The 26497-nt window shown below is 40.1% G+C and overlaps 1 protein-coding gene across 3 annotated transcripts; it reads right to left on the reverse strand.

The window, feature by feature from the left end:
• Positions 1-26257, reverse strand: LOC133851266 (ATP-dependent Clp protease proteolytic subunit-related protein 3, chloroplastic-like). Of its 3 annotated transcripts, none has more exons than XM_062287598.1 (5): positions 25635-26257; positions 3607-3707; positions 2292-2393; positions 1113-1235; positions 1-493 (listed from the first exon to the last, which is right to left on the reverse strand). In XM_062287598.1, exons 2-5 carry the CDS (start codon positions 3640-3642, stop codon positions 344-346), a joined length of 411 nt encoding a protein of 136 aa, XP_062143582.1. In that variant the 5' UTR covers positions 3643-3707; positions 25635-26257; the 3' UTR covers positions 1-343. The 3 variants fall into 3 exon arrangements, with proteins under 3 accessions (XP_062143582.1, XP_062143581.1, XP_062143583.1); XM_062287597.1 differs by having other exon boundaries at positions 3607-3731; XM_062287599.1 differs by having other exon boundaries at positions 3051-3731.
• Between the last annotated feature and the right edge of the window lie 240 nt (positions 26258-26497).

Here is a 26497-nt window from a genome sequence, read left to right on the forward strand (position 1 = left end):
TTTGAAAAGAAGCACACCTCATTTTTTTTTTTTGATAAGTAAGAAAACTTTATAAATAAGCGTAAGGCACCCCTAAGTACACCGGGAGTATACATAAGAACAGCTAAAGCTAACCTATAAATAGAAAAACCCAAACAAATCCATAAAGACCAACCCTAAAACCCGCATGCAGCGCCCACAACACCCAGAATCACAAAAAACCCAAAGCCCAAAAAACCAAAAAAGCCCCCCAACATTCACCCAAATCTGCCCAAACCCAACAGAAATACAAACCCAAAAATACAAAAAAAAACCTGAATTACATCTGAAAAGCATATCCAAAATACAAAAGAAAAAGGAAGAACTACAGACGGTGGAGCGTGACGCCACGCGCGCCGGCGCGTGGCGCAACTGTCGCCAGCGCAGCGCTGAACCTGCCAGAAAAATTGTCGGATGTCGCGGAATCTACTGGAAAAGCCGCCAGAGGGTCTTGACCCTCTGTCTCCATCCCAACCTGAATGATAAGGAATTTAACTCCATGAAATTAAGGGATTGAAAAATAATAATAATAAATAAAGAGAGAAAGAAGATGCATTAGAAAATAGTTTACAACAATAATATACAAAAACAGCATAAAGTTTATTTAAGCAATGTGAACATATAACAGGAGTTCTGATTTCAAGCGGATTCCATATCAGTACAAAAAAAAGGGGCAAATATTGTATCATCTTTAACATAAACTGTAGCTTTATATATCAAATATAATTTTTTATTTGGTAATCCACAGTTATTACTTTTTATTAATAATAATAATAATAAAAAAAGGATTGGTACCCATCTAAACCTCAAATTGGCACCAATAACAAATTGGACTATCTAAAAGTGAAGAAACCCATATTGAAAGCAAGATTGCCTCAAAATGAACAGATTTAATACATATTAGACAATATTAATCAAACTATTCCCCACCCGAAAGCTACCCAGTATGATAGACACAATGCCTAATCCATTGCAAAAGGAAATTAAACATAGCTACCCAGTATGATAGACACAATGCCTAATCCATTGCAAAAGGAAATTAAACATATAACATTTCATATGTGTCATATAATGTAAATCAACATGAAGCTTACTGTTTCACCATCATCACGAGTTGTTCCTGTAGAATTTATATAAAGATATATTGGTTCTTTGGGATCCATCCACTGCAGGTACATCAATTCTGCAACAATGAGCTCTGAAACAGCTGGCACCAACTGAGAGATGCAAATAGTTAATTTGTTGCACAGATTGGAAGAATAAAAAATGTGTAATACTAAGCATATGAAGGATAAGAATGCAGGTATATTGATGCTGTGATTGTTGAAACATGTTGAGAAACAATTATCACTTCAAAAGAGTATATACATTGCTTTTAATTGCACCTACATATTGCACAAAACGATGCTGCAATGATTAAATGGAATTGAAAGGGAACAGAATTCACTGTACAAACATGTTTGTGAAGCAAACAAAAGAATATGGATGATAGATTGATAGTTGTCAAGAACTATTTCCATATTGAATCTAACAGGTGTAGGGGGAAGGATGAAACATATGCAATCTTTTCCATCTCCATCCTGCATTCATATGTGTCTAAGTACAGGAGACCCTGTGTTGATGAATAACAATGACAAACGAGAGCCTCTAAAGGAATGTGATTCACATAATAATTCTCGAAAGCAAACTCCGAAGAATCCTCAGCTGACACTGAAGAAATTGACTGTCATGATGCTCAACCTATAAGCATGAAACCAATACACCTGAAATACTTATGCCCCACATTGTTGCTTGCTGAAAGTGTGTGGATGGCTTGATCAATAAAAGGTTAAGACTGTTTTTTTCAGTTTCTTAAAATGCAAGCAAAGGTAGTTTCTCTCACCCTTGTTAAGTTACAACTTACAAGAGTCACAAGCTTACTGCCTCCCCTTAAAATTATGAATCCTTTCATATAGGTACCGAGAAATCTAATGCATTGTTTGTGTTTTTAGTATATTTACTCACATAAATTTTCATCTGTGAAAAGTAGGGATCTGTAGTTCCTTTTGGAATCCCGAGGGACATGTTATAACAAAGATGGCACTCAAATTCATTCTACCTACCACTCCGTGAGAGACTCACTTTGGTCTTTTTGCACCCAATAACATATTTGATATTAGAATTTATAACCTTAGTCCAACCCCAACGATTTGTTTCTCCAATAAATGAACTGAACTGCTATTTGAAGATGGTGGGGAGAAACAATTCAATAAATGTTAGATTCAAGCACTTACAGGCATGCCAACGTAAACATTCCTCCCATGGAGAAGCAGCGAAGGCAAGTCCAGTGGAGGCCTTCTTGGCCTATGCTCATTGTACGAAACTAATCTTTCCACCTAATTTGACCATAAGATGTTATTATTTTCGGAAAATAAGCAAGAATATAAAAGAAACCAGAAGAATCATTCAATAGCAAATTAGAACACACAAAAACGCAGTTTCCAAACGATTTATGTTCTGTGATTTGATTTAAAATCGCACTTATTGTCAACTTGACTTGATAAACACTTAACATGAAAATTAAATGAGAGCAAAGCAACATATTGGCAGACAATGTTTAGAGCAATTTACCTTAAAATGCTTTCTTTGTTTTGCCAACAACTTTCTAGGCAAAGTTTTCCAAAAAGAAAATCATAAGAACCTCATACACACTCAAAATTTAGGTTTGAGTGAAATTTTCTTTCTCAATTTAACTCCCTCTATACACACCCACACTGATGCAACACTCGAGGATTTATTTCTCCGAGTATAACTTTTTTAATTAAAAACTTCCAATTCAAGCAAACTAGAAAAATCCATCGAGGAACTATTTTCCACCAAAACGAATAGTCACCAAAATTCAATACAGCAAACCCAATAAAATTCACTCAACATATCAATAATTTCAAAGCAAACATAACCAATCTAAACCAAAACACACACACCCACATAGATACACAAAGACATAAACGTGTACATACACTACATATAGTAGAGAGAGAGAGAGAGCTGACTTGGGCAGGTGTAGCCATGAGCTGGGGAGAATCAAACAAGTCCAAGGAGAAGTGTCAGAGTTGACAGGCCGGTTAAGAAACGTTTCGGGGGAGGTGGCAGCCACCGAAGCGAGTTTTGAAAGAAACGGGTCTTTAGGGTTTTTTTTTTTTTTTTTAAATGAACCAAAACTTTATAGAACAAGCCCAACCACAATTACACGCCAACGATAAAAACTGGCTCACGTCCACAAAACAGGACTCACAAGGGATCAAACGGCAGACCCCAAACAGAAAAACACCTACTACAACAAACAATCAGTAAGCATCAAACAACTACTCAACAGAGACTACCCAGGTTACAACAATGAATGAAGATTCCACCTATACACCAACTCTAAACAAGAAGATAAACTTTTAAACCTTCCTTTAGCTAGAATTCTGGTTCGAACATCCCAGAAAATCTGGATCAAAATGGCTTCCTCTGAACTCAATATATTTCCATGCTGGATATCATTTCGATGCTTTCAGAGATGATACATCACCCACAGACGACCTACGCAGGCCTGCAAGCTCTTACCATGGAATTTAGAGATACCCCAATCCACAACATCATCCCAACAAGGGGGATCAGCAAAACCACAAGCCTTCATAGCAGCCCTCCAAATCCTGCGGCTGAAGCTACAGCTAAAAAATATATTATCTCTGCACTCAAAACAACCATAACAAAAAAGACAATTCAGATTACCACTAAAACCCCAACAAGCCAGCAAAGGAAAGAGTGTTTAGGAATAGCTAAAGAGAACCAAACCAATCTCCACCAATCAACTTCCGGAAGCTTTTTCCTAAGATTATCCCAAGTGGCAGCACATGAGTATTTACCATTACTAGACTTCCAAAGGGGTCTTTAGGGTTTATCGGGGGAATGGGCAGTTTGCCTTTGTTGTGGGCATTTATTGCACAAAAGGTCCTCAGATTTCTTCTTCTAGGGGACTGTGAGGAGGTTGAAGCTGATGGGAGTGAAGAGGCCAAAGGAAAGTGGAAAGCGGAGGCCATGGGTTCTGGGGTTTGGCCCGTTTGGGTACGTGTTTCTGTTAATGTGTTTTTTGTCATGAAAATCTCTGAAAATCCCAGAAATGGGTGGTGGTGGGTCGGGTCATAGATGTCCAAATCAATTGGGCCAATCTAGCATTTTGGGTTGGATATATGAGTCATAACCAAGGAAATCCATGGCAAAACAAGTTTTTAGCCCATTTTCAATAGTCTTTAGGTTTTTGGCCCACCCATTTTATTTGTGTGTGTGTGTGTGTTTTTTTTTTTTTTTTTTTAATGTATTCCTCTGTTTTTCTTGTATTGCTTTATAGAAAATAGCAAAACAAGAATTGGCCTTACGCAAACAACAAAATCCAACCAGTACAAAGCAAAGTTAAAAACACAATAAAACCGAGAATGGTTTGGGGATGTACAAACCAATCTAATAAAGGGATATTTATTTTTAAAGTAATTGAATATTCACGTGCTTTTTTTTATTAAAGTTATTAAAAAAAAATTACTACTTCTCATCAAAATTATTCATGTGTACTTTCTTTTCTTTTTTTTCTTCTTTTTTTAATTCAAAAATTAATGGTTTACTTATTTGTCCGCTTTAACTTCTTATTTAGAGAACTAAATAATTAAGACTTTGCATTGCATTTTAAAGATGTGACACTCATGACATATGAATAATGAAGTGATTTCTATGATTTATTGATGTCTTATGATTATTTTTTTGCTTTAGAAGTGCTTGTATGTACACATTTTATGGTATAGGATGTGAAACATATACATATATTTACAACTAAGGTTATACGTACGTAGTAAAAAGAAATAACAAAGAAAAAGATAATGCAATTTTTATTATATATATTAAACAAATTGACTGTGCATATTTTATCAATTACGATTTTATGTGAAAGAAGAAGGATCTCAGCATGGAGATGATGATACACTTGAGTATGAGGAAGAGGAGGTGGCTGACGCTGATGAGGGAAGAAGATCAATCTCAAAGGCACAAGATTTTTCGTACTCGCTGCAAAGTCAACCAAAGGGTATGTGATGTGATTATTGATGGTGGTAGCGGGGAGAATGTAGTGTCTAACGAGATGGTATCGAAGTTGGGTTTGAAAACTGAGAAGCACCCAGCCCCATACAAGATCGGATGGATCAAACGGGGAACCAAGACATTAGTAACCGAGAGGTGTCTTTTCACATTCTCAATCGGTAAGCATTTATGTGATGTAGTGGAGATAGACGCATGCCACTTAATCCTGAGAAGACCTTGGCAGTTTGATGTGGATGCCCAGCAACAAGGAAGGGCTAACGTTTACATTATCTTTCGGGATGGTCGGAAGATAATATTTCGACCCTTAGAAGAAGTCGAAAATTCCATTCATTCCAAGGGTAAGCCGGTCCTTCTATCTACTGGTTCAGAATTTATAAAAGAAGTTAAGAAGGCCTAAGACATCGTAGCCTTGGTGACTAATGGAACTCCGAGTCCGTCTCACAAGAAGTTCCCAAGATAATGCGATCGATGTTAGAAGAATTCCAAGACATCATGCCTAAAGAGATGCTCGAAGGACTGCCGCCCATGAGAGATATCCAGCACTATATTGACTTAGTGCTAGGAGCAAGTCTTCCGAACTTGCCACATTATCGAATGAGCCCAAAGGAGAATGCTATTTTGCAAGAGGAGGTAGAGGGGTTAATTTAGAAGGGACACTTGCGAGAGAGTATAAGTCCATGTGCAGTACCAGCACTATTTGTACCAAAGAAAGATGAAAGTTGGCGAATGTGCGTGGATAGCCGAGCAATAAACAAGATCACAGTCAAGTATCGATTTCCTATTCCCCGAATAAGTGACATGTTTGATATGCTATCTGGGGCTAAGATTTTTTCGAAGATTGACTTGAAAAGTGTATATCACCAAATTCGTATACGACCGGCAGATGAATGGAAAACTGTGTTCAAGACTAAAGAGGGGCTTTACGAGCGGATGGTGATGCCTTTCGGTCTTTCAAATGAACCAATCACTTTCATGCGACTCATGAATCAGGTTTTGAAACCTTTTATCAGAAATTTTGTCGCTGTCTATTTTGATGATATTCTTATCTATAGTCGCAACCCGGTGAATCACATGGATCACATGAGGAAAGTATTGGAGGTCCTCCGTGAAAATAAGTTGTTTATCAACTTAAAGAAGTGTAGCTTCATGATGGATCAATTAGCCTTCCTCGGATTTGTGGTCAGTGCCGATGGAATCAGAGTGGATGAAGAGAATGGCATACGTCCAAGACAGTGGGAGAAGTAAGAAGTTTTCATGGGTTAGCAACTTTCTATAGAAGGTTTGTTCGGAATTTTAGCAATATTGTAGCACCAATCACGGAGTGTATGAAGAAAATAAAATTCAACTAGGTGACGAAGCTAAGCGAAGTTTCTCAATCATCAAAGAAAAAATATGCACGGCACCTGTACTTGCCTTACCTGACTTTGACAAGCTGTTTAAAGTTGAGTGTGATGCATCAATCGTGGGGATAGGAGCTATATTATCCCAAGAAGGGAAGCCTGTTGAATTTTTTAGTGAAAAGCTCGGAGAAGCAAGACAAAAGTGGTCAACATATAAGTTGGAGCTTTATGCTGTCTTAAGAGCCCTTAAGGTGTGGGAGCACTACTTGATCCAACGAGAGTTTGTATTCTATACCGACCATCAACCATTAAAATTCATCAATAGTCAAAAAAATCTAAATCGGATGCATGCTCGGTGGGTTTCTTATTATCCAACGGTTCACTTTTTTTCTTAAGCATAAGTCGGGAAAATTGAATCGTGTAGCTGACGCTTTAAGCCGCTGAGCTACCCTGCTAATCACCATGAAAGCTGAAGTGCTGGATTCGAGTGCCTAAAGGAATTATATGAGGAAGATGAAGATTTTGGTGAGACCTGGAAGCATTGCAAGGCGGGGCAACCAGTTTTCGAGATACACATTCAAGAGGGGTATTTATTTCGTGGGAATCGGTTGTGCATTACGAGGAGTTCCTTACGGGAACAAATAATCCGAGAATTACATGCTGGAGGTTTGGGTGGTCATCTATGAAGAGACAAGACTATTGCTCTGGTGGAGGAGCAGTATTACTAGCCACAACTGAAGAAAGAAGTAGGTAATGACAATGTCAGACTTGTCAAGTCGACGAAGTCGCCATGGGGCAAACCCAAAATACGGGATTATACATGCCTCTATCTATACCGGAAGCACCGTGAGAAGATGTATCTATGGATTTTGTATGGGGTCTCCCGAGAACCTAACGAGGAGCAGATTCTATAACGGTAATTGTTGATAGATTTTCCAAAATGGCTCACTTTGTTTCTTGCAAGAGAATATCTGATGCTGTTCAAGTGGTCAATCTATTTTTTTTGAGAGGTGGTTCAATTGCATGGAGTCCCAAAGTCTATCACTTTTGATCGAGACACCAAGTTCTTGTCTCACTTTTGGCGAACACTATGGCGATTCGATACAGTATTGAACTTTAGTAGCACAAGTCATCCGCAGACGGACGGACAGATAGAAGTTGTTAATCGAACTCTAGGTAATTTACTTCGTTGTATTGCAGACGACAAATCGAAGGAATGGGACCTGGCTTTAATTCAGGTTGAGTTTGCCTACAACAACATTGTGAATTGATCTACTGGGAAGACACTGTTCGAAGTTGTCTATGGGAGAACTCCGAGACTTTCAGTAGATCTTGCAGCTTTACTTAAGTTACTGGGAGCAAGTGTGGCAGCGGAGCATTTAGCAAACGAGGGAAAGCTACCCAAGAGGGAGTTCGTCAGCATCTAGAAAAATCCTATGATAAGTACAAGACGGTAGCAGACAAGGGTTGGCGATCAAAGATTTTTCAAGGAGATATTGTGATGGTGTATCTACGCAAGGGGCGACTACCGACTGGTGTTTCTGGAAAGCTGAGGAATAAGTACGGACCATGCAAAATACTTAAAAAGATTAACGATAATGCATATGTCGTTAATCTTTCCAAGGACTTGGCAATATCTCCATCATTCAACGTGGCAGACATTTTTGAATATTTTCCACGAGGAGTCAGAATCTAACTCGAGGGCGAGTTCTTGTCAAGAAGGGGAGACTGATGTAGCACGTGAATTCCTAGAAGGTCCCTTTGATGTGCTGTTCCTAGAAGCTTTATTTCTTTCCTTTTATGATTATGACTTTATTTTCTTTCCTTACTAGGATTAGATTTGCTTTATTTATTTCGTTTCCTTATTATGATTAGATTTACTTTTACTACTAGAATAAGGTTTGCTATTTACTATTAGGATTATGATTACTTTCTCTACAAATATTTCTCTTCTATAAATAGGCTTGCTTATTATGTAAAACTCACTCAGTTGAATTGTTATAAAATCAGAGAATTCTCTCTCAAATACTCTACGGAGTTTTATCTTTATTTTAGCCTGCAGACTTGTTTTATCTTTTTTGGGTAGAAGACAAAGACGCTTCTCCCTATTTCAACATGCCATGAAAGTAATGACAATAAATTGAGTACTAAACAAACAAACTTATATCTGAATCACCCATAAACATGACATCTTCCAATTCTCCATTCCCTTGCAATGAAATGCACAATTAATCTATGCTAAAGAGTGGAGTTGTAACATTAATCCATAACCAGAGTTCTCCCTATGAAGTTAATCATAAACAAAGTAGAGCAAAGACAGGATTTAACCCCTTGAAGCTCCAAATTCCAATTAAAAATAGTAGACTAAAAACAATAGTTTTATAAAATGAAAGTCGAGTAGCAGAAAACAAAGGGCAAAGCTTTTCCCAGAATTAGGACATAACATCATAGTGACAAACCTAAGTTCTAATCGTCCATTAATTAACAATAAAAACTATGTATAAAGAATAGAATAGATCCTATAAGAATAGGGGCCAACATACTCCTACAACATTAAAATGATCGAACCTAATGGTTGTGACATTCATGAAAATGTGAATCTAGTTGATCAAGCTAGTGACATTCATAAATGCTAGGCCGTTGAATGGCAAGAAGTGAAGCTGGCTAAAGAGCTAATGGTTCATAAAGGATTGTAAAACCTCTTCGCATTGTGCAGTGGAACTGAAATTGCTGAGCTCATAATTGTATCATAAATTCTTTCCGTAACATGTCAAATTTATTTTAGATAATTCTTGTTCAAATGGTTGTAGAATTATATCATAAATTCTTTGGTTAAGAAAGGAGAAAATTTTGTCTGTAATTCTTAATATAATTGCTTCAAGTTGGATTCACGTAAAATATTGATAGTAGTTGTTTTTTGGATGTTCATGGCTCATAGCTCACCCTCCAGGTGTGTTTTGACAAGAATGAAAACTACAGGAAATCAATAGTTTTAGCAGGGAATTATACGTTACGTAGACAAATCAGAAGTTGAAGAATTCTTTGAAGAACACGAATATTAGGTTGTCTTGGAAAAAAGCTACGAAAAAGCATTAATTGTCTGTATAGTTATCAAGCTCTTCGTTTCTTCCAAGTCTTATATGTTGAAAAATATCACTTTTTTTTTTTGGTTAAGGTGGGAGCAGGTGCAAGAATTGTACCAGAAACGGTATTTGCCTTGCAAACTGTTAATTGATTCCTAACATCCAAACAAATGCATACTTGCCGTTCAAATTGGGTTCAATGAATTCTCCAACCTAGCCAAGTGTCAATTTTTCTATTAAAATAAAAAAACAAGTAACAATTTTATAGACTAATTAGGGAAAACCTTTGTCTCTTTAAATGAGCACAACAACATGCATCCCTTAATTTACTGATTGCATGATCAAATAATGTCATTGTTCATTCCAAAATATCTGAACAAGTCTCAAATATATTCCAAAGAAAAAATCGAAATTTCATGATGACTTGTTACAAGTCTAGCACTGTTTTTAAGTGTTTCACAGCCCGAAATATTTCAAAAAATACTGTTCGGTGCTACAATGTTGCAAAATAACATTATAAACTTCTATCAATAGATTAGGAAAATCCCCATCAAAAGACTGATATACAGCAGTATAGAGTTCTCCATCCCACTGCAAGAGACAAAAAAAAAAAAAAAGAGGAGGCTTTCAATAACAATATTTTGTTAATTTTAGAAACTGTTGATTTTTGAGAGACTAACCTTGTTTAATATCGGGTCTTCCGAGTAATGAGCCATCCGATTTCTTATGAATAGGAGCAGGTCCACCACATCATCGTTATATTTGTTAGTTGGACCAAAATTAAGCATCTTTCGTTTCACAATTGCCTTCCAAACTATTCCCAACTATTTTTCCTTTAGCTGCTTCCAAATCAATCAACAGACTCGAATTCAATGATTGAGTTGATTTGCTTTTCATCTTCGCTTTTTCTTCACTAACTCTATCACATGAACGCAATAGAAACTCCAGTTTCTTCTTCTCATTCCAAAGTAGTGGATGTGAACTCAATTTGACCTTCATCCTGATAACACAACATTATAAATATTACATATAAAATTCATCTACATAAATTTTCACAAATTTGAAATGAATATAATATATTGATACCTTATATTATGATTTGTGTCTAATAGCTTGCTGATTAAAGGAACCGCTTCAGGAAAGCTTTGATACAGGTTTACCATTACTAATATTCAAATAATGCTTAAATGAATGCACACCCTGGGTAAGAACATAATGAAAAATGTGTCCTAACACAAAATAATCCAAGTTAATGCTTCCTTGTTCCTGCCTTCTTTGTTGTTCTGGTGATTTCTACCATTTAATCCAATTATCTGCAATCCATTAAAAATTTGAATTAATGATTAAGATTTTTTTTCTTTTTGATAAGAACTAAAAGATAGATAACTAAAATATAACGACATATATGCAAATACAAAGACGTGTAAAAAGGGAATGGTCATATCAGCGAGTTTTATAATAACTTATAGATCCATTTAAGGAGCAAACTATTGACAAGTAACTAGATCAGAGTACTTACCAGAATCGCTAGAGGTTCAGGTGCAGTAGAATCAATTTGACTATGCGTGCCATAATCAAAAAGCCTCACGCGTACTCGTACCATATCTAGTTTACCTCCTGCTGGCTTTTGCCTCCTCCTTTGCCAAAAATATACGACGTGGATTGAGCTCAGTATGGACCAATCCAACTGAATGTCGGACGGTAATCTCGTCAATCAATTCCCTGCATCAGAAATTCAGAAGAGGTATTAGTAACAAGCAAATTTATTAACATGCGTTTAGGTGCAGAAATGTACTTGGACGGGAGCTAGCGTATTTGACAGAGCTTGCTATTTTGATAAGTAATAAATTAAGAGAGATTGTGCTCTAGTTGGGTTCTATAATCGGGTCTATTATTGGTTAGAGTTATCCTTGGGGAATGACTAGGTGGTAGTTGTAATGTCTTATTATAAAAGATAAAGGTCGGATTGGGGAATCTTATCAAGTGGGCGTGCTCCTACCCTAAGTGGTTCTTTTTTACTCAACCTTACTCAAACCTATTATGTCATACTAATAGGGATCCAGATAAGAATACCATAAGGGATAAGAATAAAGGAAAAGGGGAAAGGGTTATCTTTATCCCATCCAGGATTAGAGGCTATCTTTATTTTCATGGTTGTGTATATGTTTATCATTATGGCTGTTAGTGTTAGGAGTGTAGTTGGTCATGCTTATCAGTAGAGTGATCTTGTTCTTAGGTGTGTCTATATAAGAAAGTCATAGAGAGGGATTCATTGAAGTGTTTGAACACAACACCTTGTGTGTAAGGGTGATTCCTACCTTAAAAAAGAAATATTGACTTACTTGATTATTTTTAGTTTATGAGGTCTTGGAATATCATCATCATTCCAATCAAGACCGAGTGAACCACATATCAATTTGGCTTTCTCAACATCCTTATTTCTTTTCGCCTTGATATCAATCAAATTTGCCAAGCTACACATACATGGCTGCATAGCCATGAATGAACTCTCTCCATCCTCAATAGCATCTAGAAGACGCAGGTCACTGCACTTTTCTTCCAGCATCTGAATGATTTTCCTCTCACTTTCTAGCCTTCTTGGCTTTGAGAGTTGCTGTTTTACTGCAACTGTTTGTGGAACGCAACCATCATAGGTCGTCAAGCTCTCCGACTCCGACTCAAAAAACAAAGCATCACCTCTTGTTATACTTCCGAACTTATGCACATCACCTTTCTCGGCATCATATAGAGTACGAAGGGCTCGAAGGATCACTGTAAGCTCTTTCTCCGAACGATACTCCCAAATTTTCGGGATCAGTAAATATGATAGAGCGTTGAAATCGTCAATAGTTGAAAAGTTGTAATGCCTCGTAATCTACACTTGCCTGAAATGCAGGGACCAGGCATTACAACTTTTCAACTATGGACGAATTCAACGCTCTATCGTATTTACTGATCCCGAAAATTCGAGAGTATCGTACGGAGAAAGAGCTTCCACTGATCCTTCGTACTCTACATGTAGCCGAGAAAAGTGATGTGCATAAGTTCGGAAGTATAACAAGAGGTGATACTTTATTTTTTGAATTGGAGTCGGTTCTTTTCGCCTTGATATCAATCAAATCTGCCAAGCTGGACATACATGGCTGCATAGCCATGAATGAACTCTCTCCATCCTCAATAGCATCTAGAAGACGCAGGTCACCGCACTTTTCGTCCAGCATCTGAATGATTTTCCTCACTTTCTAGCCTTCCTAGCTTTGAGAGTTGCTGCTTTACTGCAACTGGTTGTGGAACGCAACCATCATAGATCGCCAAGCTCTCTGACTCCGACTCAGAAAGCAAAGCATCACCTCTTGTTATACTTTCGAACTTATGCACATCACTTTTCTCGGCATCATATAGAGTACGCAGGGCTCCAAGGATCACTGGAAGCTCTTTCTCCGTACGATACTCCCGAATTTTCGGGATCAGTAAATACGATAGAGCGTTGAAATCGTCCATTGTTGAAAAGTTGTAATGCCTCGTAATCTACACTTGCCTGAAGTGCAGGGACCAGGCATTACAACTTTTCAACCATGGACGAATTCAACGCTCTATCGTATTTACTGATCCCGAAAATTCGGGAGTATCGTACGGAGAAAGAGCTTCTAGTGATCCTTCGAGCCCTTCGTACTCTATATGATGCCGAGAAAGGTAATGTGCATAAGTTCGGAAGTATAACAAGAGGTGATGCTTTGCTTTTTGAGTCGGAGTCAGAGAGCTTGGCGATCTATGATGGTTGCGTTCCACAACCAGTTGCAGTAAAACAGCAACTATCAAAGCCAGAAAGGGAGAGGAAAATCATTCAGATGCTGGAAGAAAAGTGCGGTGACCTGCGTCTTCTAGATGCTATTGAGGATGGAGAGAGTTCATTAATGGCTATGCAGCCATGTATGTGCAGCTTGGCAGATTTGATTGATATCAAGGCGAAAAGAACCGACTCCGACTCAAAAAACAAAGCATCATCTCTTGTTATACTTCCGAACTTATGCACATCACCTTTCTCGGCATCATATAGAGTACGAAGGGCTCGAAGGATCACTGAAAGCTCTTTCTCCGAACGATACTCCCAAATTTTCGGGATCAGTAAATATGATATAGCGTTGAAATCGTCAATGGTTGAAAAGTTGTAATGCCTCGTAATCTACACTTGCCTGAAGTGCAGGGACCAGGCATTACAACTTTTCAACCATGGACGAATTTATCGCTCTATCGTATTTACTAATCCCGAAAGTTCGAGAGTATCGTACGGAGAAAGCTTCCAGTGATCCTTCGAGCCCTTCGTACTCTATATGTTGCCGAGAAAAGTGATGTGCATAAGTTCGGAAGTATAACAAGAGGTGATGCTTTATTTTTTGAATCGGAGTCGGTTCTTTTCGCCTTGATATCAATCAAATCTGCCAAGCTACACATACATGGCTGCATAGCCATGAATGAACTCTCTTCATCCTCAATAGCATCTAGAAGACGCAGGTCACCGCACTTTTCTTCCAGCATCTGAATGATTTTTCTCTCACTTTCTAGCCTTCCTGGCTTTGAGAGTTGCTGCTTTACTGCAACTGGTTGTGGAACGCAACCATCATAGATCGCCAAACTCTCTGACTCCGACTCAAAAAGCAAAGCATCACCTCTTGTCATACCTTCGAACTTATGCACATCACTTTTCTCGGCATCATATAGAGTACGCAGGGCTCCAAGAATCACTGGAAGCTCTTTCTCCGTACGATACTCCCGAATTTTCGGGATCAGTAAATACGATAAAGCGTTGAAATCGTCTATGGTTGAAAAGTTGTAATGCCTCGTAATCTACACTTGCCTGAAGTGCAGGGACCAGGCATTACAACTTTTCAACCATGGACGAATTCAACGCTCTATCGTATTTACTGATCCCGAAAATTCGGGAGTATCATACGGAGAAAGAGCTTCTAGTGATCCTTCGAGCCCTTCGTACTCTATATGATGCCGAGAAAGGTAATGTGCATAAGTTCGGAAGTACAACAAGAGGTGATGCTTTGCTTTTTGAGTCGGAGTCAGAGAGCTTGGCGATCTATGATGGTTGCGTTCCACAACCAGTTGCAGTAAAGCAGCAATTCTCAAAGCCAGAAAGGCTAGAAAGTGAGAGGAAAATCATTCAGATGCTTGAAGAAAAGTGCAGTGACCTGCGTCTTCTAGATGCTATTGAGGATGGAGAGAGTTCATTAATGGCTATGCAGCCATGTATGTGCAGCTTGGCAGATTTGATTGATATCAAGGCGAAAAGAACCGACTCCGACTCAAAAAACAAAGCATCACCTCTTGTTATACTTCCGAACTTATGCACATCACCTTTCTCGGCATCATATAGAGTACGCAGGGCTCCAAGAATCACTGGAAGCTCTTTCTCCGTACGATACTCCCGAATTTTCGGGATCAGTAAATACGATAAAGCGTTGAAATCGTCTATGGTTGAAAAGTTGTAATGCCTCGTAATCTACACTTGCCTGAAGTGCAGGGACCAGGCATTACAACTTTTCAACCATGGACGAATTCAACGCTCTATCGTATTTACTGATCCCGAAAATTCGGGAGTATCATACGGAGAAAGAGCTTCTAGTGATCCTTCGAGCCCTTCGTACTCTATATGATGCCGAGAAAGGTAATGTGCATAAGTTCGGAAGTACAACAAGAGGTGATGCTTTGCTTTTTGAGTCGGAGTCAGAGAGCTTGGCGATCTATGATGGTTGCGTTCCACAACCAGTTGCAGTAAAGCAGCAATTCTCAAAGCCAGAAAGGCTAGAAAGTGAGAGGAAAATCATTCAGATGCTTGAAGAAAAGTGCAGTGACCTGCGTCTTCTAGATGCTATTGAGGATGGAGAGAGTTCATTAATGGCTATGCAGCCATGTATGTGCAGCTTGGCAGATTTGATTGATATCAAGGCGAAAAGAACCGACTCCGACTCAAAAAACAAAGCATCACCTCTTGTTATACTTCCGAACTTATGCACATCACCTTTCTCGGCATCATATAGAGTACGAAGGGCTCGAAGGATCACTGTAAGCTCTTTCTCCGAACGATACTCCCGAATTTTCGGGATCAGTAAATATGATAGAGCGTTGAAATCGTCAATGGTTGAAAAGTTGTAATGCCTCGTAATCTACACTTGCCTGAAGTGCAGGGACCAGGCATTACAACTTTTCAACTATAGACGAATTCAACGCTCTATCGTATTTACTGATCCCGAAAATTCGAGAGTATCGTACGGAGAAAGAGCTTCCAGTGATCCTTCGTACTCTATATGTTGCCGAGAAAAGTGAAGTGCATAAGTTCGGAAGTATAACAAGAGGTGATGCTTTATTTTTTGAATCAGAGTCGGTTCTTTTCGCCTTGATATCAATCAAATTTGCCAAGCTGCACATACATGGCTGCATAGCCATGAATGAACTCTCTTCATCCTCAATAGCATCCAGAAGAAGCAAGTCACCGCACTTTTCTTCCAGCATCTGAATGATTTTCCTCTCACTTTCTAGCCTTCCTGGCTTTGAGAGTTGCTGCTTCACTGCAACTGGTTGTGGAACGCAACCATCATAGGTCGTCAAGCTCTCCGACTCCGACTCAAAAAACAAAGCATCACCTCTTGTTATACTTCCGAACTTATGCACATCACCTTTCTCGGCATCATATAGAGTACGAAGGGCTCGAAGGATCACTGTAAGCTCTTTCTCCGAACGATACTCCCGAATTTTCGGGATCAGTAAATATGATAGAGCGTTGAAATCGTCAATGGTTGAAAAGTTGTAATGCCTCGTAATCTACACTTGCCTGAAATGCAGGGACCAGGCATTACAACTTTTCAACCATGGACGAATTCAACGCTCTATCGTATTTACTGATTCCGAAAATTCGGGAGTATCGTACGGAGAAAGAGCTTCCAGTGGTCCTTCGAGCCCTTCGTACTCTATATGATGCCGAGAAAGGTGATGTGCATAAGTTCGAAAGTATAACAAGGTGATGCTTTGCTTTTTGAGTCGGAGTCAGAGAGCTTGGTGATCTATGATGGTTGCGTTCCACAACCAATTGCAGTAAAACAGCAACTCTCAAAGCCAGAAAGGCTAGAAAGTGAGAGGAAAATCATTCAGATGCTGCAAGAAAAGTGCGGTGACCTGCGTCTTCTAGATGCTATTAAGGATGGAGATAGTTCATTAATGGCTATGCAGCCATGTATGTGCAGCTTGGCAGATTTGATTGATATCAAGGCGAAAAGAACCGACTCCGACTCAAAAAACAAAGCATCACCTCTTGTTATACTTCCGAACTTATGCACATCACCTTTCTCGGCATCATATAGAGTACGAAGGGCTCGAAGGATCACTAGAAGCTCTTTCTCCGTACGATACTCCCGAATTTTTGAGATCAGTAAATACGATATAGCGTTGAAATCGTCCATGGTTGAAAAGTTGTAATGCCTCATAATCTACACTTGCCTGAAGTTTAGGGACCAAGCATTACAACTTTTCAGCCATTGACGAATTCAACGCTCTATCGTATTTACTGATCCCGAAAATTCGGGAGTATCGTACGGAAAAAGAGCTTCCAGTGATCCTTCGAGCCCTTCGTACTCTATATGATGTCGAGAAAGGTGATGTGCATAAGTTCGGAAGTAAAACAAGAGGTGATGCTTTGCTTTTTGAGTTGGAGTCAGAGAGCTTGGCGATCTATGATGGTTGCGTTCCACAACCAGTTGCAGTAAAACAGCAACTATCAAAGCCAGAAAGGCTAGAAAGTGAGAGGAAAATCATTCAGATGCTGGAAGAAAAGTGCGGTGACCTACGTCTTCTAGATGCTATTGAGGATGGAGAGAGTTCATTCATAGCTATGCAGCCATGTATGTGTAGCTTGGCAGATTTGATTGATATCAAGGCGAAAAAAAATAAGGATGTTGAGAAAGCCAAATTGATATGTGGTTCACTCGGTCTTGATTGGAATGATGATGATATTCCAAGACCTCATAAGCTAAAAATAATCAAGTCAGTCAATATTTCACTTTAAGGTAGGAATCACCCTTACACACAAGGTGTTGTGTTCAAACACTTCAATGAATCCCTCTCTATGACTTTCTTATATAGACACACCTAAGAACAAGATCACTCTACTGATAAGCATGACTAACTGCACTCCTAACACTAACAGCCATAGTGATAAACATATACACAACCATGAAAATAAAGATAGCCTCTAATCCTTGATGAGATAAAGATAACCTTTTCCCCTTTTCCTTTATTTTTATCCCTTATGGTATGCTTATCTGGATCCCTATTAGTATGACATAATAGGTTTGAGTAAGGTTGAGTAAAAAAGAACCACTCAGGGTAAGAGCACACCCACTTGATAAGATTTCCCAACTCGACCTTTATCTTTTATAATAAGACATTACAACTACCACCTAGTCATTCCCAAGGATAACTCTAACCAATAATAGACCCGATTATAGAACCCAACTAGAGCACAATTACTCTTAATTTATTACTTATCAAAATAGCAAGCTCTATCAAATACGCTAGCTCCCGTCCAAGTACATTTCTACACCTAAACACATGCTAATAAATTTGCTTGTTACTAATACCTCTTCTGAATTTCTGATGCAGGGAATTGATTGACGAGATTACTATTCGACATTTAGTTGGATTGGTCCATACTGAGCTCAATACACGTCGTATATTTTTGGCAAAGGAGGAGGCAAAGCCAACAGGAGGTAAACTATATATGGCACGAGTACGCGTGAGGCTTTTTGATTATGGCACGCATAGTCAAACTGATTCTACTGCACCTGAGCCTTCTAGCGATTCTGGTAAGTACTCTGATCTAGTTACTTGTCAATAGTTTGCTCCTTAAATGGAGCTATAAGTTATTATAGAACTCGCTGATATGGTCATTCCCTTTTTACACGTCTTTGTATTTGCACATATGTCGTTATATTTTAGTTATCTGTCTCTTAATTCTTATCAAAAAAAAAAATTTAATCATTAATTCAAATTTTTAATGGATTGCAAATAATTGGATTAAATGGTGGAAATCACCAGAACAACAAAGAAGGTAGGAACAAGGAATCATTCACTCGGATTATTTTGTGTTAGGACTGATTTTTCATTATGTTCTTACCCGGGGTGTGCATCCATTTAAGCATTACTCAAATATTAGTAATGGTAAACCTGTATTAAAGCTTCAAAGCTTTCCTGAAGCGAATCCTTTAATCAGCAAGCTATTAGACACAAATCCTAATATACGGTATCAATATATTATATTCATTTCAAATTTGTAAAAATTTATGTAGATGAATTTTATATGTAATATTTATAATGTTGTGTTATCAGGATGGAGGTCAAATTGAGTTCACATCCACTACTTTGGGATGAGAAGAAGAAACTGGAGTTTCTATTGCGTTCCTGTTATAGAGCTAGTATAACCAAAATCGTCCACAAGGCTTAACTGTCACAATCAATATAAGAAGTATTATTTCAGCTAATACATCCAAGAGACTATTAAACGGAACCACAAAGATTATGGGCTAAGCCATAGGTCAAAAACCTAGCTTAGAATCGTTATAGAGAGAGAGAGAGAGAGAGAGAGAGAGAGAATCCATGGCAATCAAAACAGGTAACCACACAATTCTGATCAAATCAATCAAACAGCAAAGCAAAGACGGGTAATAGTGATATGATGGAATCATTTAAAAACATAGAAGCCAAAGACAGTATCAACAAGCGGAAACAAATCACAGAAATCTACAAAGAAATACCAAAAAAATACTAGAATCGAAGGCCCCAACGAAGATTTCAGCCGTCAAACAACCAAAGGATTTATAGAAAAGCAATAGATAAGGATTAAAAAGGGTACTCAGAATTGAGGAGCAAAACCTAGAGGTGGGGACTGGTTCGCATCTATGGCCGTATGCTCGCCTCCTGGGTTTTAGATGTAAAGCATGGCTACTTTGAATCTCAATTTTTTAAGAAATTTGAGGGGTAATCTGATCCCTTTTGGTTCTATCAAGAAAATCAGAAGGACAAGAAAAGCTACCTCTGTAAGTGGTGTCGGTTTGTCGTCGCACAGATGGTCGATTTTGGGTGGAGGAAGGGGAAAGGACGGACTCGAAGGAGGTCTGCTCGTTGCTCGATTTCTGTCGATAAATGCGTGTACGGTGTGTTGGGTTTCCTAAGTTTGAGACATTCTAATCGTAAGGTAATCAAGCATCTACAGACAGGCAGAAACACTCATGGGTATAGGTGTGTAAATCCGGTCCCGGTTCCCAGTTATTGGCCAAAACCGGGAACCGAAACCGAGGTCCCGGGTTATTGGATTTTAGTAACCGGAACCGGAACCTAGTACCCCGGTTATCCGGGGACCCCGGTTACCTAGGTAAAAACCGAATATCCAGACCGGGTTGTATTTAAAAAAAAATGTTTTTAGGCCCATTTTCCTCTCTCAGCTGAGTTGAAATACACAATCGAATTTCATATCCTGATCTAATACAAGAAAAGAGAAGCTAAATAAGGTAGAGATCAATATGCTCATAAACTAAAGAAGAAACCAAACAATTAACAAAATACAAATTAGAAATCCAACATGAGATGAAACATCAATACAAAAATCGGTGACAAAAGAATACAAGAATCCAGCCTTGTCAACACCAAAATCAGTGTACGTAGTGACTTACAGGCCAAAGATTTTGAGTCCTAATGTGATTAAGGAGCCTCATGGCAGGAGTAAAATCACCAATTGGGGCCTCAAAACCCTAATGATTAAGGAGCCTCAGAATCAAACAACGAAAACCTAATCTATAACAACAAAAAACAGTGAAAGAATCCAAGCGTAAATCACGGGCAGATCGTTCACCTCGTAAGAGAGTAGGCGATCCTCCCCATCTTCAACCTCGACCACCACGGCTGAGTTGGTGGCCTAGCCAGATCTTGCTCCTTGACCACCTCCTCCAGATCCAGGCTTCCAAACCCTAAAGATCTCGGTGTACACCTCCTCTAGCTTCGGCGCGAGGCAAGTCGCCTCCATTGAGTACACGCCGTCGAAGCTGTTGTCCGGGAACGACATCTCCAGGTAGTTCCCGCACACGACCTCGCAAAGCGACTCCAAGCCGGCCTTCTTGTCTTGCTTCGCGTTTGTTTCTCGGGAAATTTGGTTGAGACGACAAGAGACTGAAGGCGCTAAAATTTTTGAAATTTCTAAAGACGAAAAAGTGAAGAAGAAGGTAGGGCGTGAACTGTGAAGACAAGAAGAAGGCAGCGACGTGAAGTGAGAACAAGAAGAAGAAGAAGGCAGCGACGCCGTGTTAGTGTTAGGGTAAAGTTTGAAGATTGAAGTCTGAAAGTTGAAAGAGTGAAAGAAAGAAATGGGTAAAAGTGATTCAGTGAAAAGGCAGAAAGGTCCTTGTGTTAGGCCATGTGTATCCTTAGGGTAAAAGGGTAGGAGGGATATATATATATATATATATTTTTTTAATAACTTAACAGACCCGGTTCCGGGTACCCGAGTATAACCGGGTTTTTCAAAATCAATAACCGGAACCGGGTCCGGGTCCGGGTACAGACCGGTTTTCTGGTTTTTCGGATCCGGTTAATGCCCGGATACGGTTCCAGACCGGTTATAACCAACCCGAATTTACACCCCTAATGGGTCATAACATTTTTTTTACATTTTTAAAGTTGAAACGTTGCGTTTTGTTTTGTACAATTTGCGTTTTGAGTTTTGTAAGAAATAAGAATGAAACGGTGCATTTTTATTCGGGGAGTTCTCGACCGTGCGATAATGGGTCCCCTTGCCGTAGACCCCTTGAGGGAGAGATATGGCCCGTAGGGGTCCCGTTCACCAACACGAAGTAGGTGGCTGAGTGGACACAAGTCATCATCAGTGAAATCCAGCGCTTTCCAAAGCCCAGCCTCCGCATGATCTCCTCCAAGAAGGGCCATTCAACTCGATCGTAGGCCTTGCTCATGTCAAGCTTTATGGCCATATAACCTTTCCTACCCCTCATCTGGGAATCCATAGTTTGGAGAGCCTCGTATGCAACAAGGACATTGTCAGTGATTAATCTTCCATTGAGGAAAGCACTCTGTTGTTGAGAGATTCCTGACGGTAAGACTTGCTTAAGCCTGTTAGCTAGGGTTTTTGCAATTAACTTATAAATCACATTACAAAGGCTTATAGGCCGATAATCACAAACACTAGCTGCACCAGGAGATTTTGGAATCAACGCTATATAGGTATAATTTATCGTGCGATCAAACATACCATTGTTCAAGAAGTTTAGGGTGGCCTACTTTACCTCATCTCCTACCATGCTCCAGTTTTTTTTGATAGAAGCAAGCTTCAAACCCGTCTGGTCCCGGGTCTTTCAAAGGTTGCATTTGGGCTAAGGCATTGTCAATTTCCTCCCCCGTGAACTCCTTGAGCAAGAGCAGATTTTGGCCTCGTGTAACCCTCTTTGTGATCGAGGCTAGACAAGCATCCACCACCTGTGGACCAGCCGATGTAAACAAGGACTGAAAATAGTTAGAAAACGCCGCTCCAATATCTGCAGTGTCTACCCAACAGTGCCCATTCTCATCCTTAACCCTGTGGATCTTATTGTTCCATCTCCGGTGACTTGCCCATGCATGGAAAAATTTGGTATTGCGATCACCCCCCTGGAACCAGTTCCTTTTTGCCCTCTGTCTCCACCTAATATCATCCATCTCCAACAAGGAGTATAGCTCTCCATGTATCGATTGTATAGCTACCATATCTTCTGCCTTCTGGTTCCTTTGGAGTGCTTCCAATTCCTTTGTTAAAGAGCTAATTTTTCTACCCGTATTTGGCCCGATTCCAGGCTGTGAGTGCCTTAGCACACTGCTCCAGCTTCTCTTTTGTCTTTGACAAAAGATTGCTTCCCTCCAGTTCCATTTCCCATTCGGCCTTAATCACTCCTACACTTTCCTCATCAATATTTTAGCACGCCTCATATTTGAAACCTCTGTGAACCCGATAGTGTTTCTGAACTAACCGAACCCACAACGGCTTGTGGTCAAAGCTCCTTGCTGCCAGTACTTCCACCTTTACATCCGTAAAATGCTCACACCACCCTTCGGTTGCAAGAGCCTGGTCGAGGCGTTCTTTGATGCAGGCCGCCCCTTCCCGGTCATTGCACCACGTGAATTTAGAACCTTTGTAACCGAGGTCTCCCAATGAACACTCTTCAAGGGCCGAACGAAAACGGTTAAGCTGCGAGGTACTCTTGACTGCGCCTCCAAATTTCTCAGTATTGTCAATGATCTCATTAAAGTCACCTATGCAGAGCCAATCCGATGGATCAATCCTGCTAAGATATGTAAGGAGGTTCCAAGAATCCCCCCTCAGAGCACTGTTAGGCTGCCCATAATATCCGGTAAACTTCCACGAATACTCTGAGCCCACCATAGTAATTGTTGTAGTGATATGCCGAAGAGAGTAATTTTTTATCATTACTTCCCTAGCGTCTTTCCACAGCAACGCCAATCCTCCACTCCTACCAACCGATTCTACTGTAAATAATCCTTCAAAACCAATAGACGTACGCACCTTTTGTAACACTGAATTTCTGGCTTTTGTTTCCATAAGAAACAAAAAATTGGGAGACTTTTCCTTCACCATCAGGCGGAGGTCTCGAACTGTTCAAAGGTTCCCAAGCCCTCGACAGTTCCAGGCTAAGATACTCATTGGGGATGGCGGGGCTATCCAGCAACCATCGCCGATAATCCAATTTCATATTTTTTGTCAGTGTCATACCTCCTCTCCTTTTTCGTCTGAATTGCTTCTTCCTCCTCCTTTTCCTGCTCTGGATGTCCTCTTTTCTCCTGAAGAATCCGCTGCGGGGAGACCACTAATGTTAGAGATGGTTCCCCATGGGCCAATTTCTTCCAATGTCTAACCCCGCCACTATGATTTTGTATGGATGGGATCAGAACCAGAGATGCAGCTTTGTTAACCCCCGAAGAGACCTCTTTTGAACTATGCTCTATTCGACCACTAGTGTTATCTAGATCGTTCGGTGTTCTGCCAGCATGACTAGTAGCTAGGCCACGTGGCTCCCGTTGGGTCTCCAAATTTCCTGCATAGTAAGTTTGATTTTGGGTTTAGCTTTGGGCCTATATACAAGGCCTTGCGTGTCGGACTCTTTTAGGCCCTCACCCGTATCTTGCCTCCCCATCTTTCCTTGTGTTTGAATCACCTGTTCCCCCTTCTTTCCTTACCAGGTTCTTTCCATAACAGTCCGGTTTGTGCTTAGTATCTGCCAGCTTCGATCGCACATTAATATATGGGATACGTGTCCTTGAGATCCGCTCTCCTGCAAAAGGAACTTGCCATCTTTGTTCATGCTAGAAACGGTTGAGCGATCCTCCTTGATTCCTGGTCTGTCCTCCGTTATTCCCGGACTGAAAGTAACTCCCGAAGGCAACTTTCCATTTTGGGGGCTTTCGTTCTCGTTAGGCACGTGAACCCTAGAACCGTCGTCCCCTATCACCGGTCTATGTTGATGGTGATCTGCCTGGGAACTGTCTGGAAGGTCTAGAGCTCGTGAAGAATCATTTGCCCGAATCAATGAGCCCCACCCCGTCGCACCTTCTTTATGGCTTGTCTTCTTTGGAAATGGTATAGGACACCCTTTTGGATCATGAAGTATCCTTCCACACTTGAAGCAGAACGCTAGGAGCTTTTCGTATTTAAAAGATATCCAACAAGTGTTTCCGGAGAGGATTAAGTCACGTCCTCGGTCCAGGGGCTAGTATAGGTCGATCACCACTCGGAGACACATATACCTTCCCCATCCCACATCATCTTCAGCTACGGCTACTTCCTCAACTTTTCCCAATGAGTTTCCAATCTTTAGCCCCACTCTTTTGTTCATACACCCCAAGGGCATATCGTGCACCTGTACCCAAATAGGGGAGTGAAGAAACTTCATCTGAGATGGAGGTTTCTGGCCATCAAGTTCCTCAATAATAAGGATTGTGCGGTCATAAGACCAGGGTCGGCCCTCAAGCACCTTCCTTCTATCGCTGTCTTCCGCAAACTCAAATAGCCATAGGTTATCGAATATCTCCTTAAAGAAGATGTCCCCCCCCCCCCCCAAACGCCAAATACGAGTCAAAAGTGTCTTAAAAGCTTCCCTATTGATTTTCTTTGGACCACCAAGCCTTCCAACCAAACACTTCGATCCTTTGGCTCTCAAATCTTCTATCTCCCCATCCTCTACCAGAATTCCTTGCTTCTCTCTATCTGTACGTGGAAAGGCTCCCAAAACATCCCCGTAGTCCACAGCCATTGTAACGACCTACCCCCAATGACTTTATACACAAATCCAAGTAATATCCTCTCAACCCAAAACTACATATAATCGGCCACTAAAAGGAATTGCCAAATCTAACTTCTAAAATACAATCTCATATACCATTGAACTCAATTCATTACATAAATGGCAATGGTACATTTCTTTCCAAAACCCCCCACATAAGTAATAACCACTTCATCACCCAATTTACAAATCCCCAAAACCAAATTCAGATTCCACTAAAAACATTATGGAAGTCTAACCTCAAATTCAACAACCTATGTTAAAACATTAAACACAATTCCAGCATTACTAAAACCAAATCCCAAGATAAAAACACCATTAGGTCCAACCTTTCATAAAAACTAATCCACCAAACTCTAGGATTTAACATAATCTAAAACAGGGACCTAAAACCACTAATAACTAAATACTCCAAATCAACCCAACCACAGTGAACCCATCAAATTCCCAATCTGCCAACGGTCCAGAAAACACCCAAATAGCCCCTGCCAACACACAACCGGCCACAACAGATAACACAGCCCACACACACACAGTCTATCAACAGCAAATACCAACTCAGAAAATACTAAGCTCATGGTAACAATCCAGAAAACACAAGCATCACACACGGCCGAACAAAACCCCCAACATTATAAAACCCTAATTTCACAATAATCAGATCAATCCACAAAATTATAGGATTTATATACCTTGGGGATTTTCCTCAAAAACCCATTAAAATCGCCTCTGATTCCAGCCGGAAAAGTCGCCGGAAATCGCTATGAAGAACCGGGTCACATGGGTACGGGTCACGGGTTGCTCGGGTTTCACGGCTGCATCGGGCTCTCGGGTTTTCTGGGCTCACGGGTCGCGGGTTCAAGCTCCTGGATTCCGCCGGAGCTCCTCAATCGCCGGATTTCAGTCCCAGTCGCCGATCATGGAGGATCGGGTCCTCACGGGTACAGCGGGTTACACACACGGGTCACGGGTTTCACTTCCGGGTCTGGCGGTTGCGGGTTACGGGCTCACCGGAGATCACGTCGCCGGCGTCCTCTGGTCTCGTCGGCGCCACCAACCGGAGGATCGGGCTCCATCTCCCTCAACTCTCCCGATCTCACACTCAATCTCTCGGCTCTCTCTCGGTCTCATCTCTCTCTCAACATCTCTCGATTTGCCGTGGGTAGAAGAAGAAACGGGGAAGGCAGTGCATGAGAAGAGAAGAGGAAAGAAAAGAGAAGAGAGGAAGGGTTCGGGTGAGTAGAACGGAGAAGAAGAATTGGGGGGCGGGGCTGCTGTGAGATTGTGGTGGAGAAATTTTGTGTGGCTATGAATTAGGTCAAGTTTTTGTCTTATTTAATACTAAGCTTCTATCCTTTTTAAATTGTACTCTTACCCTATCATATTTTATTATTTTATCTTAAATTTATTTTATTTTAGATAACATAAATATTATCACTTAAAACTTAATTATTAATCTCACCTTATATAATAAATATAAATCATTAAATGCTAAATACTTTATTTATTTTCTTAGTCTTTACAGCCATAACCTTCTTCCCGGGAGAAAGAGGAG

Source organism: Alnus glutinosa, chromosome 12 (assembly GCF_958979055.1).
Source record: "Alnus glutinosa chromosome 12, dhAlnGlut1.1, whole genome shotgun sequence".
In the NCBI taxonomy this organism is placed as follows: domain Eukaryota; kingdom Viridiplantae; phylum Streptophyta; class Magnoliopsida; order Fagales; family Betulaceae; genus Alnus; species Alnus glutinosa.